The 12,230-nt window shown below is 45.9% G+C and overlaps 1 protein-coding gene across 1 annotated transcript in view; it reads left to right on the top strand.

The window, feature by feature from the left end:
- BARX2 (BARX homeobox 2) overlaps positions 1–12,230 on the top strand; it is a 96,177-nt gene that overhangs the window by 70,607 nt on the left and 13,340 nt on the right. The window contains exons 2-3 of the mRNA XM_049856749.1: positions 3,966–4,266; positions 10,027–10,111. Of these exons, the coding sequence (XP_049712706.1) occupies positions 3,966–4,266; positions 10,027–10,111 (386 nt within the window). The remainder of the gene's footprint in view (positions 1–3,965; positions 4,267–10,026; positions 10,112–12,230) is intronic.

Genomic DNA, 12,230 nt, shown 5'->3' on the forward strand with positions numbered 1-12,230 from the left:
ACAGACTCAGGTATCCTAATTTTCTTGCGATAAAATATCTTTCCCAGGTGATCTTTATTTTTTTTAATTATTCAGAAGAATTCACAACACAAGACCTGAAGTGCTAGAGTTGGCTGCAGGGTAACGGAAATAGTAGCACTTGGTGATTTATTGTTACATAACAGCATGTGGCTCTGGGCCTCGCTGCAAGTATACTCACAGAACAAGAGACATTGTCTGTTAAATGACTGTGACTGGGGTCCAAAACAGGTGCACGGAATTAGTAAGAAGAGAAAGGCTGGACCAGAGAGGAGGTAGGACGCTGCTAGTCCTTGGGTGTTTCTGGGACGTTAGCTGGTTTTAGCCCAGACCTGAGTATTGGTTGGTACAGATGCTTGCCTCCTCTATGTAGTGGGCTCTCAGGGATGGGCTGAGTCCCAGAGGGCAGCCCTGAGTCTCCTTGGTTTTCAACCGATTTCAAAGGAGGATCTTGGAATGAAAGGTACTTTTGTGGCCTCAGTATATGAGAGTTTGAGCAGTTCTTCGAGATATCCACTCTTAATATAAAGAGACAAGTATTACGTAAGTAATGATCATGACATTTTACACTGATGCCATCAAGTAACGAAAGGAAAGAGCTTTTTCACTTGAACTTTAAAGACGCAGCAGAATGTTGGACAGAAAAGTACCCTTGCCTTGAAATTCCTAAGGCAGGAATGGCTCATAACTGGCACATATGCTACCACTACTCCCCACCCCTTGCCTGCCGTGGCAGACATTGTTAATCAACCTCAGCATCATTCCTCAGCCAAGCTCAGGCCCAGCCTGAGAGTCCTCCTCCACATGGTGCTGTAGGTACCCAGTAATAGAAGATCTGAGTTCGCACATGAAATAAACTGTTTGCCCCTTCTCCTATATTATGCATCCATGTGGCTCATGATACAATAAAAGCACCGGACCCTGAGTCTGCTCTTTGCTGGTTATGCCATCTTGGGCAGGTCCCTTACCCTTTCTGGGCCTATTTCCTCGTCTCTGAAATAAGGGAGTTGAATTAAGTCATCTTTAAGCATCCTCCCAGCTCTGAAAAAAAAAATTTTGATTTAAGGTATGGTGACCTCCTAGGAGGAACTCATGGGTACAAGCATATATTTTTATAGAGACCATAGACGGTCCTGGAAACCCTTGTGGTATAGTGGCTGAGAGCTACGGCTGCTAACCAAAAGGTTGGTGGTTCATAACCACCAGGCACTCTTTGGAAACCCTATAAAAAAAAAGTTCTATTCTGTCCTTTAAGAACTCTATGAGTCAGAATTGACTTGAGGGCAACGGGTTTGGGTTTTTTTTTTTTTTTTTAGGTAGTTCTTGGAAGTTTTCATATTAAAAATCTGTTTCTAGCTTTTTCTTTTTTATTATTGTTTTTATTTATTGTGTTTTAAGTGAAAGTTTGGAAACCCTGATGAAGTAGTGGTTAAGAGCTATGGCTGCTAACCAAAAGGTTACCAGTTCGAATCCACCAGGCACTCCATGGAAACCTTATGGGGCAGTTCTACTTTGTCCTATAGGGTTGCTATGAGTCGGAATCAACTTGATGGCAATGCCAAGTGAAAGTTTACAAATCAAGTCAGTCTCTCATACACAAACATACACACCTTGCTATGTAACCCTAGCTGCTCTCCCCCTAATGTGACAGCACACTCCTCCTCTTCACCCTGTATTCCCTGTGTCCATTCAGTCAGCTCCTGTATCCCTCTGCCTTCTCATCTCACCCCCAAACAGGAGCTGCCCACTTAGTTTCATGTGTCTACTTGAGCCAAGAAAGTCACTCCTTATTAGTATCATTTTCTGTCTTGTAGTCCAGTCCATTCCCTGTCTGAAGAGTTGGATTCGGGAATGGTTCCATTCCTTGGGCTAACAGAGGGTCTGGGGGCCATGACCTCTGGGGTCCTCCCAATCTCAGTCAGACCATTAAGTCTGGTCTTTTTATGAGGATTTGAGGTTTGTATCCCATTGTTCTGCTCCATTAGGGATTCTCTGTTGTGTTCCCTGTCAGGGTAATCATCAGTGATAGTTGGGCACTGTCTAGTTCTTCCGGTCTCAGGCTGATGTGTAGTCTCTGGTTTATGTAGCCCTCTCTTGTCTCTTGGGCTTATATTTACCTTGTATCTTTGGTGTTCCTCATTCTCCTTTCCTCCAAGTGGGTTGAGATCAATTGATGCATCTTAGATGGCTGCTTGCTAGCATTTAAGACCCCATACACCACTCACCAAAGTGGGAGGCAGAATGTTTTCTTAATACATTTTGTTATGCCAGTTGACGTAGGTGACCCCTGAAACCATGGTCCTCAGACCCCTGTTCCTGCTACTCTAGTCTTCGAAGTGTTTGGTTGTATTCAGGAAACTGCTTTTGGTTTAGTCCAGTTGTGCTGACCTCCCCTGTATTGTGTGTTTCTTTCTCTTCACTTAAAATAGCTCTTGTCTACTATATAATTAGTGATACCGCTCTCCCTCCCCACCCTGTAACCATTAAAGAATATTTTCTTCTGTGTTTAAACTTTTTCTTGAGTTCATAATAATGGTCTCATACAATATTTGTTCTTTTGTGACTAATTTCAGTCAACACAATGCCTTCCGGATTCCTCCATGTTATGAGATGTTTCATGGATTCTTCATTCTTTATCATTGTGTGGTATTCCATTGTGGGGATATACCATAATTTGTTTATCCATTCATCTGTTGATGGACACCTTGGTTGTTTCTATCTTTTTGCTATTGAAAACAGTGCTGCAGTGAACATAGGTATGCATGTATTTGTTGGTGTAAAGGCTCTTATTTCTCTAGGATATATTCCAAGGAGTGGGATTGCTGGATCCTATGGTAGTTCTATTTCTGGCTTTTTAAGGAAGTGCCAAATCAATTTCCGAAGTGGTTGTACCATTTTACATTCCCACCAGCAGTGTATGTTTTCCAGTCTCTCCACAACCTCTCCAACATTTATTATTTTGTGTTTTTTGGATTAATGCCAGCCTTGTTGGAGTGAGATGGAATCTCATTGTAGTTTTGACTTGCATTTTTCTAATGGCTAATAATCATGAGCGGTTCCTCATGTATCTGTTAGCTGCCTCAATGCCTTCTTTGGTGAGGTGCCTGTTCATATCCTCTGCCCATTTTTAAATTGGGTTATTTGTTCTTTTGTTGTTGAGTTTTTGCAGTATCATATAGATTTTAGAGATGAGACGCTGATCAGATTTGTCACAGCAGAAACTTTTTCCCCAGTCTGTAGGTAATCTTTTTACTCTTTTGGTGAAGTCTTTGTATGAGCATAGATGTTTGATTTTTAGGAGCTCCCGGTTATCTAGTTTCTCTTCTGGTGTTTGTGCATTGTTAGTAATGTTTCGTATAGTGTTTATGCCATGTATTAGAGCTCCTAGCATTGTCCCTATTTTTTCTTCCATGATCTTTATCGTTTCAGATTTTATATTTAGGTCTTTGATCCATTTTGAGTTCATTTTTGTGCATGTTGTGAGGTGTGGGTCTTGTTTCATTTTTTTGCAGAAGGGTATCCAGTTATGTCAGCACCATTTGTTAAAGAGACTGTCTTCCCCATTTAATGGATTCGGGCCTTTGTCAAATATCAGCTTCTAGCTTTTCCTGAGAACTTCTTTTTATCTGCTGAGTTCCTTTGACCCATATCCTTCAAAGTAGAATTTAGGAGTTCAGAAGGGGGAGAAAGGAGAAAGATTCACCTAAAACCAGAGGAGTTGCATGAGCCTCTTCTTGGCCATGTGAGGCTTGTATGTTCTCACACACCAGGTGAGCAAATCTGTGTGTTTCCTGCCCACCCAGCTGAGTTAGAGTCTTCAGTTGCTTCTTCTTCCCCTTCTCTGTCAGTGCCCAGCAGACATGAGTCAGCAGGTGGTCCTCTGAGAGCCCCTCATCTCCTCCCACCCCTGCCCCCGCACTGACCTTGCCTTCCTATTTATCTTTCAGGTTCCCCATCCCTTCGGGCTTATCCCCTCCTCTCAGTCATCACCCGGCAGCCCACAGTCATCTCCCACCTGGTCCCTGCCACCCCAGGAATCGCCCAAGTGTTGTCCCACCACCCGGCCACCGAGGCCGCTCCTGTGGAAGCCCCAGGTGGCGAGGCTCTGGCCAGCAGTGAGTCAGAGACTGAGCAGCCGACACCCCGGCAGAAGAAGCCCCGCCGCAGCCGCACCATCTTCACTGAGCTGCAGCTCATGGGCTTGGAGAAGAAATTCCAGAAGCAGAAGTACTTGTCCACCCCAGACAGGTGAGAACATGGGGAAGGGAGGGGGGTCCCCAGTTAGGCCCATGAGAAGGGGAGACTCCCTTCACTCTCAGTGTGGGATATTGGCTGAAGAGCACTGTTTCAGAGTCAGGATACTATGGCAGTATTCCTTGGCTCAAGTAGCCTCAGCCCAGCCCCACAATAATACATCACACATAGCCTCCAAGAGTCCCACCTGTTGCTGAATCTGTACCCTACCTATCTCCGTGTTGTAGCCTAACTAACAGGCAAGGTAAAGTTGAAGAAGTGGTTGCCCAGGGTCTCATCTGGGTAACAGGTTTGGTTTTTAAAGCCACTCACTCTTAGCATCAGATACAGTGTGACTAGGTCTGGAATTGGGATCCATGATCTCCTTAATCTTCTCCCCACCCTTCCAGCTCCCAACTGTGCCAAGACTCACTGGGCTGACTCTTGCTTGGAAAGGGCTGAATTGGTCTCAGTTGAGGAGGTGTCAGATGTCTTAATGAATTTGGTGGCTCTCAAGTCAGAACCACTTGGCTGAGACTGAGAAGGACCTGAAATGAGAGTTCCTTCGTAAAACCCTTTTGAGACTCAGATCAGGGAGGCTTTGACCTTTGTGTTTCTCTGAGGCTTTAATATCAAACCAAAAACACCAAACCCATTACCATGGAGTCAATTCCAACTTATAGCGAGTAGAGTAGAACTGCCCCCTAAGGTTTCCAAGGAGTGGCTGGTGGATTCGAACTGCTGACCTTTTGGTTAGCAGCCAATCTCTTAACCACTTTAATTTACCATCTTAACTGCAAAATATGAATGAGTGTGTTTTGTTTATTCACACTCCAGAGGATGACTGAGGTAATGTGTGATCCTACTTACTGAGGGGATTTTCTATTCCTTGTTTCTCTTTCTTCTTTATGCACTTTTGTCAATGAGTAGGCAGAAAAAAAAGTCAGAAATGAAACTCAGATATATCCCTTCAGCTATTTAGTATCTGTTCTGATACAAACTCAGTGAGAGACAAGTCTGAAATTTACCAACTCAAAGGAATTTGTCTACTGATTCGGTTAATCAAGCACGCACCAAGCCGTGTCTTCTTTGAGGCAGGCACTGTGTGAGGAATATGGGTATAGAGAGAAAGTCCTGCTCTAAAGGAGATCACAGGGGAGGAAGTCACTACCAGTAACTATAGTGTGAGGGCTGAGGTGGTTCACTGGTAGATTTCTTGCCTTCCAGGCAGGAGACCCAGTTTCGATTCCTGGCCAGTGTACCTCATGCGCAGGCCTCACCTGTCTGTCAGTGCATGTTGCTCAGATGCTGAACAGGTTTCAGCAGAGCTTCTAGACTAAGACAGACTAGGAAGAAAGGCCAGGTGATCCACAAATGAAAGCCCTGTGGATCACAGCAGTCTAATCCCATTGTGCATGCGGTGGTCATGAGTCAGGCCGACTTGATGGCAGCCAACAGCAACATACAGCAAGCTAGGTGCTGAAGATGGTATGGTCCCGAGGGCCGTGGGGCCACAGAGATACAGCTAAATGTACCAGAAGGGCTAGGGAAGGCTTCTCAGAGAAGGGGTCATTTGAGCAGACTGTTGATCCCTAGAGGGAAAGAGCACTCCACACAGAGGTAATGCCACCCACAGAGGCACAGAGCATATCTCACCGGGCATGTCCAGGTGCTGCACGTGGTCGAGACAGCTCCAGCTTAAGGTGGGAGCGGAAAGGTGAGGGAGATGAGGCTGAAAAGCTGGGAAGGGTCAGTTTGGTAAGGACGCTGTGTGCTGGGCTAAGGAATATGGCCCTTGTCGTTTATGCAGTCAGCAGCCATGAAGGGCTAGAAGTGGCATGACCGCGTTTACATTTTAGAGTGGTCACGTTGGTGGCCATGATTGACTAGAGAGGGGAGAGTTAGAATAGGGAAACGAAGTTGGAGAGTGCCTGAGAATAGCTATTGAGGACCTGAATCAAGGTGGTGACAGCAGGGACAGAGAAGAAAGAAGAGATTAGAAAGCCATGTTGAAGATGGAGTGGGCAGAATCGATGTCGTTGTGAGGAAGTGAGAAGAGAATTGAGAATTCCGTGGTCCCTGAGTCGGACAACAGGTAGATTACAGTAGCATTCGCTGAAGTCAGAGTGCAGAGGACAGAGTGGGTTTGGTAGGGGAAGAGTAAGTCTGTTCTGGACAAGTTGCATTTGGGGTGCCCCCAGGCAGACAGAAGAGGCAGGCCTGTGAACAGGGGGTTAACTCAGTGGGATTCCCTTGTTTTTAAATAGCTATTTTTTATGCCCTCCTGCCCCCCAGTATGTAATTGAGAGCCTAATGTACTTTTCCTTAGCAGGTGGCATGAGCATCATAGTTTATGAACTGTGTGGTGCTATGTCCAGAGGGCTTCAGCATGTGTGGGTGAAATGTCAGGCTTAATTTTGAAAAGTCAGAGAAATTTTTTATAGAAATGTTAGTTTCCAAAAAGCCTCCTGGGGCTTCCTGGTACCTGCCCAGGCATCGCTCAGGTGACCTGCACAGCACTGATTCACTTGCCTGGGGAGGAGGACACCATCTAGCTGGCACCAAAGCTGCTGCCTTAATCCACCCTCTCACATGTTCCTCACCTCTGTACGTGACCAGGGCCATGAGCACTCCCTCCTCCCTCCACCTGTTCCCTCCTCCTCATTGTTTGTTTCTTCCGTTTCCTAGGTGACCCTGTTTGATCGAATATGCAGGGAAGTGAGAATTTGTAACGGTGGCAGGTAATGAGAGAAGGCTGATGACAGTGAAGTGTGTTTCTATAGCCAGAGTGAGTCAAGGATGCATTTTTCCCAAGTGAGCTCACACGGTTTGCTAAGGCCTCTGCAGAGTTGTGCACTGAGCCTTCCATTGATTAATGCACCTGCTGACCTCAGGTGACCGGGCTAGGCAGGCACAACGCTAGCTAGCAGGAGACCATCTCCAGGGAGACCTGGGAGCCCAGACGTCTGGGGATTGGCCTCCTGGGTTCCTGGTCTTTCAGTGAGTTTCTGCAGTGCTCTGTTCATGGAAGAGCTAAGTGTTATTGGCACCGGGAATTTATTAGCTTCAGTGTGTTATTGACTTTCAGTTAAACTGTCATCTTTCAGCAGCTGTCTTACGTGAATGCAGATTTAAGACAGGTTCAGCATGCCTTGAAGGGAGACTCTGTTTTTATGGTTGGAGATTTGAATTGTGTGCTTTGGTCAGAGCAGGAGGGCTGGACAGCTGCACTGGGAGTACCAGGGGTTTGCATCTGGAACTTTAGGTGCTTGTACCCACTGGTCTTCCTTATGGTTAGATGCTCCTCTTTACTCCTGCAGCTGCAGACTCCCACCTGAGACTCCTTATAACTCAGGCTCGTGGCTGTGCAGGCCTGTGTGAGATAACGGGCCTGAGATCCACAAATCACAGTCCTCAGATCACTGGGAACCTTCAAAACGTGTTGTCCACTGCCCAAGCTGTATCAGGCAAGGGTGGTCACCCCAAGTTCTGCATTAGAGGTCCACACTGCTTCAGTGACCAGGGCTGGAGCCACTCATGGAGGTGGTCCTTCCAGCTGGTGCTAAGGTAGTCCTGGGGTTTGTATCAACACTGGGCATCAGTCGACTGTCTGTAATGGTCTCAGTCCAGGACTGAGGTTGGGAGGCTGGCTGCACACTTCCCTTTCTCATTCCACAGGCTCCTCTCACCTTGTTTGCTGCTCCCTGTGGTGCAGCATACCTGCATTGTTTCCACCAAAGGCTAAGCAAGAGCTTTCCTTTGAGAAATCCAGTTTGTACAAAAATGTTGTAGGTGGGGTGTCTTAGTCATCTAGTGCTTCTGTAACAGAAATACTACTAGTGAATGACTTTAACCAAGAGAAATTTATTCTGTCACATTCTAGTAGGCTACAGGTCCAAATTCAGGGTGCCAGCTCCAGGGGAAGGCTTTCTCTCTCCGTCGGCTCTGGAGGAAGGTCCTTGTCACCAATTTTCCCCTGGTTGAGGAGCTTCTCAGTGCTGCTGCTTTGTTGGTGGTATAAGGTCCCCATGTCTGTCTGTTTGCTTCTCTCTTGTATATCTCAAAAGAGATTGGCTTAAGACACTGTCTAATCTTGTAGATCTCATCAATATAACTGCTGCTTATTCATCTGCTTAAACGTCATAGTGATAGGATTTATAACACGTAGGGAAATCACATCAGATGACAAAATGGTAGACAGTCATACAATACTGGGAATCATAACCTAGTCAAGGTGACATATTTTGGGGGGACACAATTCAATCCATGACATGGGGCAAGTCCCTGTGCAGGAGGTAGCGTAGAATCAGACATGGGGGATTTGAATCCCAGCTCTGCCCTTACTCTTCACAGTGGCTAAAGCACTTGGCTGCTAATTGAAAGGTCAGCAGTTCAAATCCACCAACTGCTCTGAGGGAGAAAGAGGTGGCAGGCTGCTTCCATGAAGATTTATGGACTTCGAAACCCTATGGGGCAGTTCTACTCTGTCCTGTAGGGTCACTATGAGTTGGAATTGACTTGACAGCACTGGGTTTGGTTTTTTGGTTCCACCCTTGCTAGGTTTGTCTTCCAGGGGTCAGCAGACTTTATCTGTAAAGGGCCCATAGATAGTAAATACTTGAGGCTTTATAGACCGTATGTTCTGTCACAACTCAGTTCTGCCTTTGAAGTGCAAAAGCAGCAGTAGACAAATACGTAGACAGATGGGCGTGTCTGTGTTTCAATAAAGCTTTATTTAAAAAGCAGACAGTAGGCAGGCTTAGGCCCATGGGTCATAGTTTGCTGAGATCCCTCGTCTGTAAAATGGGAATCATTATACCCACCTCACAGTGTTGTGAAAGAATAAACAAGACAGCACATATCAGGGGCTCAGCATAGAGCCTGGTGTGCACGTGGTGCTCATGAAATAGATGTTTTAACTTGGCAGTAGCTCCACCTGCGCTTCTCAGGACTTTCTGGACTGACGTTAAGGTCTTTTCAGAGAGATGCAGAACCATGACTGGCAGCAGAATGAAAAGCAGGGGGTGGGCTACAGGTTAATGTTCCTTTTGGAGTCTGGCGTTATAGCAGTTTAGGGCAGCCACAGTGAATTGATCAGTCAATCAATAAGTATTTTTGAGGCCTTTGCTCTGGATTTCACAATGTGATAGCTCGTTAGTGGGTATAAAAGAAGTGGAAGACATCCTCTGACAGGCTAGTTAGGGAGGCAGGAACAACATGTGAAGCTGTTAGGAAACAGTTAGAACGCCAGCCTGTCTGGGTGGCTGCTGGCCCCTGGGAGGAGGGAGCAAGGGAGCCAGTTGTGGGTGAGCCGCGGGGACCTGGGAGGCTGACCTGTGGGAGGGCGAACTTGAACTGGATCTGGAGGGATTTCAATAAGGGAATATGGCTTTGCCTTTTATTTCCAGTCTGGACTTTGGGTTAGAGTCCTCATTTTGCACCGGGTCAGAGTGAAAACTATGTCAGGAACAGACTTTGTAACGAAGGAGCAGAAGCCCGTTCAGATCCAGTTTGGATAGTGTTCCCAGGATGAGGATCGCCCCAGATGCCCTGGGTCGTAGGCATCTGTTTCTTACTGTCCCAGGGTTTCATCCACAGAACCCTGGGGAGAGGAAGGCCCTTTCAGGAAGAGTTGGTTTCTTGGAGGAAGTCCTCACTCTGGTAACGAGTGCCTGGAGCTAGCCACTAGACCCTGTCTCTAACTGCCCTTTCTCTCCCTTCCTCATCCTCATCACCCTCACCATTGGAGGATCCTTTGTATCTCTTGCCTTCCAGGTTGGACTTGGCCCAGTCTCTTGGACTCACTCAACTGCAGGTGAAGACGTGGTATCAGAATCGCAGGATGAAATGGAAGAAAATGGTAAGAAAGAGAAGAGTGAATCTAACCCCTGCCCAGCATGGTGAGGCAAATTCTTACCACAGGGGCTGGCAGGAAGACAGGAAAGACCAGTGGGTGGTTTGGGCTCCAGAGACGGGAAGGCCTTTGAGATGCTGGCTGGGAGTGAGGCTGTTTGAACTGTAAGATAAGCCATCTCCTGACCTGGATTTTGTAACCAAAAGGATAATGTTTTCACAGTTTCCTTAAAATTACGAGACAAAACCCACAAGCTTCCCAGTTGCTTATTTTAACCCCACCTGCAAACTTTTTCAAAGAACTTCCTCCCCCTCCCACCAATAGCTAAGAATAGACTCAAGTGCTCTGTTTGTAATGACATACAGGGCGCATCTGTTTTTTTAGCTGTGTGTCTGCTAATGCAGTGATTCTCTAATTTAGTATGGGCATCAGAACAACAGGAATAGTAACCTGATATGGTAATAGTAATCGATAGTAGGTCCCATCCCGGGATTCTGATTCCCGAAGTCTGTGACAGGCCTGGGATTATGCATGCTAACAAGCACCCAGGTTCTTCTTGATGTATAATGACTATGGTTTCCGTAATATGGCTCTGGTGCCTAGCTAATGAATATTTCCATCTTTGGTATTTCCATCTACTTGTTAGAATAAACATCTCTACATTTTAGGGACTCAGAACCACATAGAAGTTTATCTTTTTTTTTTTTAAAATCAGAAGAGACCAAACCCGTTGCTGTGGAGTCAATTCCGACTCATAGCAACTCTATAAGACAAAGTAGAACTGCCCACCTTTTGGTTAGCAGCTGAATGCTTGACCACTGGCACCATCAGGACTTTTTTTTTTTAAGCACTTTTAAATCCAAGGTAGTTGATTGTTTCATTTCTCAGTTTTGTAAACCGCAAGGGACAAGGTCAAAGCCCAGAGAAAAGATGAAGGTGAGTAAGGGTGAGGAAACCTGCTGTGTTCTTCAGAGACCAGGGGCTCAGACGGAGCCTTTTGACAACCTCACTGAACCTTACTGGTCCTTCTCTCATACGGACCAGGCGTTCCATACCTGCCTGGAGGACACTCTGATTTGCTAAACGATCTGCCATGAGCCACATTTCCTGGTGTTTCAAGGACTGAAATACCATTCTTTTTAGTGTAATGCAATAACAGAGCCCCTTCTCTCCCCACTTTTTAGGGAAAAAAAGATAATGAATAGACATTTTCTCAGTTTTGTGTTTATGTCCAATAATTAAAAAAAAAAAACCTTTTGGTTCTTGCTCTATTCTTTGCTATTGTCTGCTAGCAATAAGGAGAGAAAAAAATAAATGAAAGAAATTACAAATGAATACTAATGGAAAGTACTAGGAAAAAGTCAATGAGCAGCATTTAATATATATCCCAGGGAAGAGTCCTGGGAAAATCTCACTTCCTCTGGCAGGACCTGACCCTGAGATGGAAGGATTTTCCAGTGGAGGCAGACTGGGCTCCTGATGTGCTCAGGGAGGGAGGCAGGGATGCCAGTGGCCTGTACAAGCACACGCTATTGCGTGAATCAACACATACATATTGAAGTGTCTCTTTTGAACCAAGCTCTGTCCTCGGTACTACAGGAAGTAAAGACAAAATATCATCCCTGCTTTCATGGAGTTGATGATCTGTTTGGGGAAACGGCACAGGAAGCAGCTAGGAGGCACATTATAATTATGTGCTGGGTAGTTGATTATAGACCTAAAAAAAAAAAAATTAGACCTACACACCCATAAAAGTTCAGAGGAGAGCTGATGGGAAGGTTGCAAGGAGAAGGTGAAGTGGAAGGAAGGGTGGGATTCAGTGCAGTACACAGCCATTCCAGAAACTCTAGAAACTTAAGACACACATGAAACTTACAGTGGGAACCTTTGAGGAGACTGAGCTCCAGAAGAGCCAGGTTTGGGACTTAAAAGTACTGGCTGTGTTCCCAGGCTTGCCTGGCTGATTTTCGGGAAGTTCTCTCACTGCTTCCTGTGCAGGTTCCACAGCCCACCTCCTTCCTCGTCAGTCATCATCATCATCAAAATCAATGTCTCTGGAGTGGCAGAGGCATTGTTGAAATTGCTTGTCGGCAGTCTTTTCGTAAGTCAGGTGATTAAGGCACTG

This window comes from Elephas maximus, chromosome 17 (genome assembly GCF_024166365.1).
Source record: "Elephas maximus indicus isolate mEleMax1 chromosome 17, mEleMax1 primary haplotype, whole genome shotgun sequence".
NCBI classification, from domain to species: domain Eukaryota; kingdom Metazoa; phylum Chordata; class Mammalia; order Proboscidea; family Elephantidae; genus Elephas; species Elephas maximus.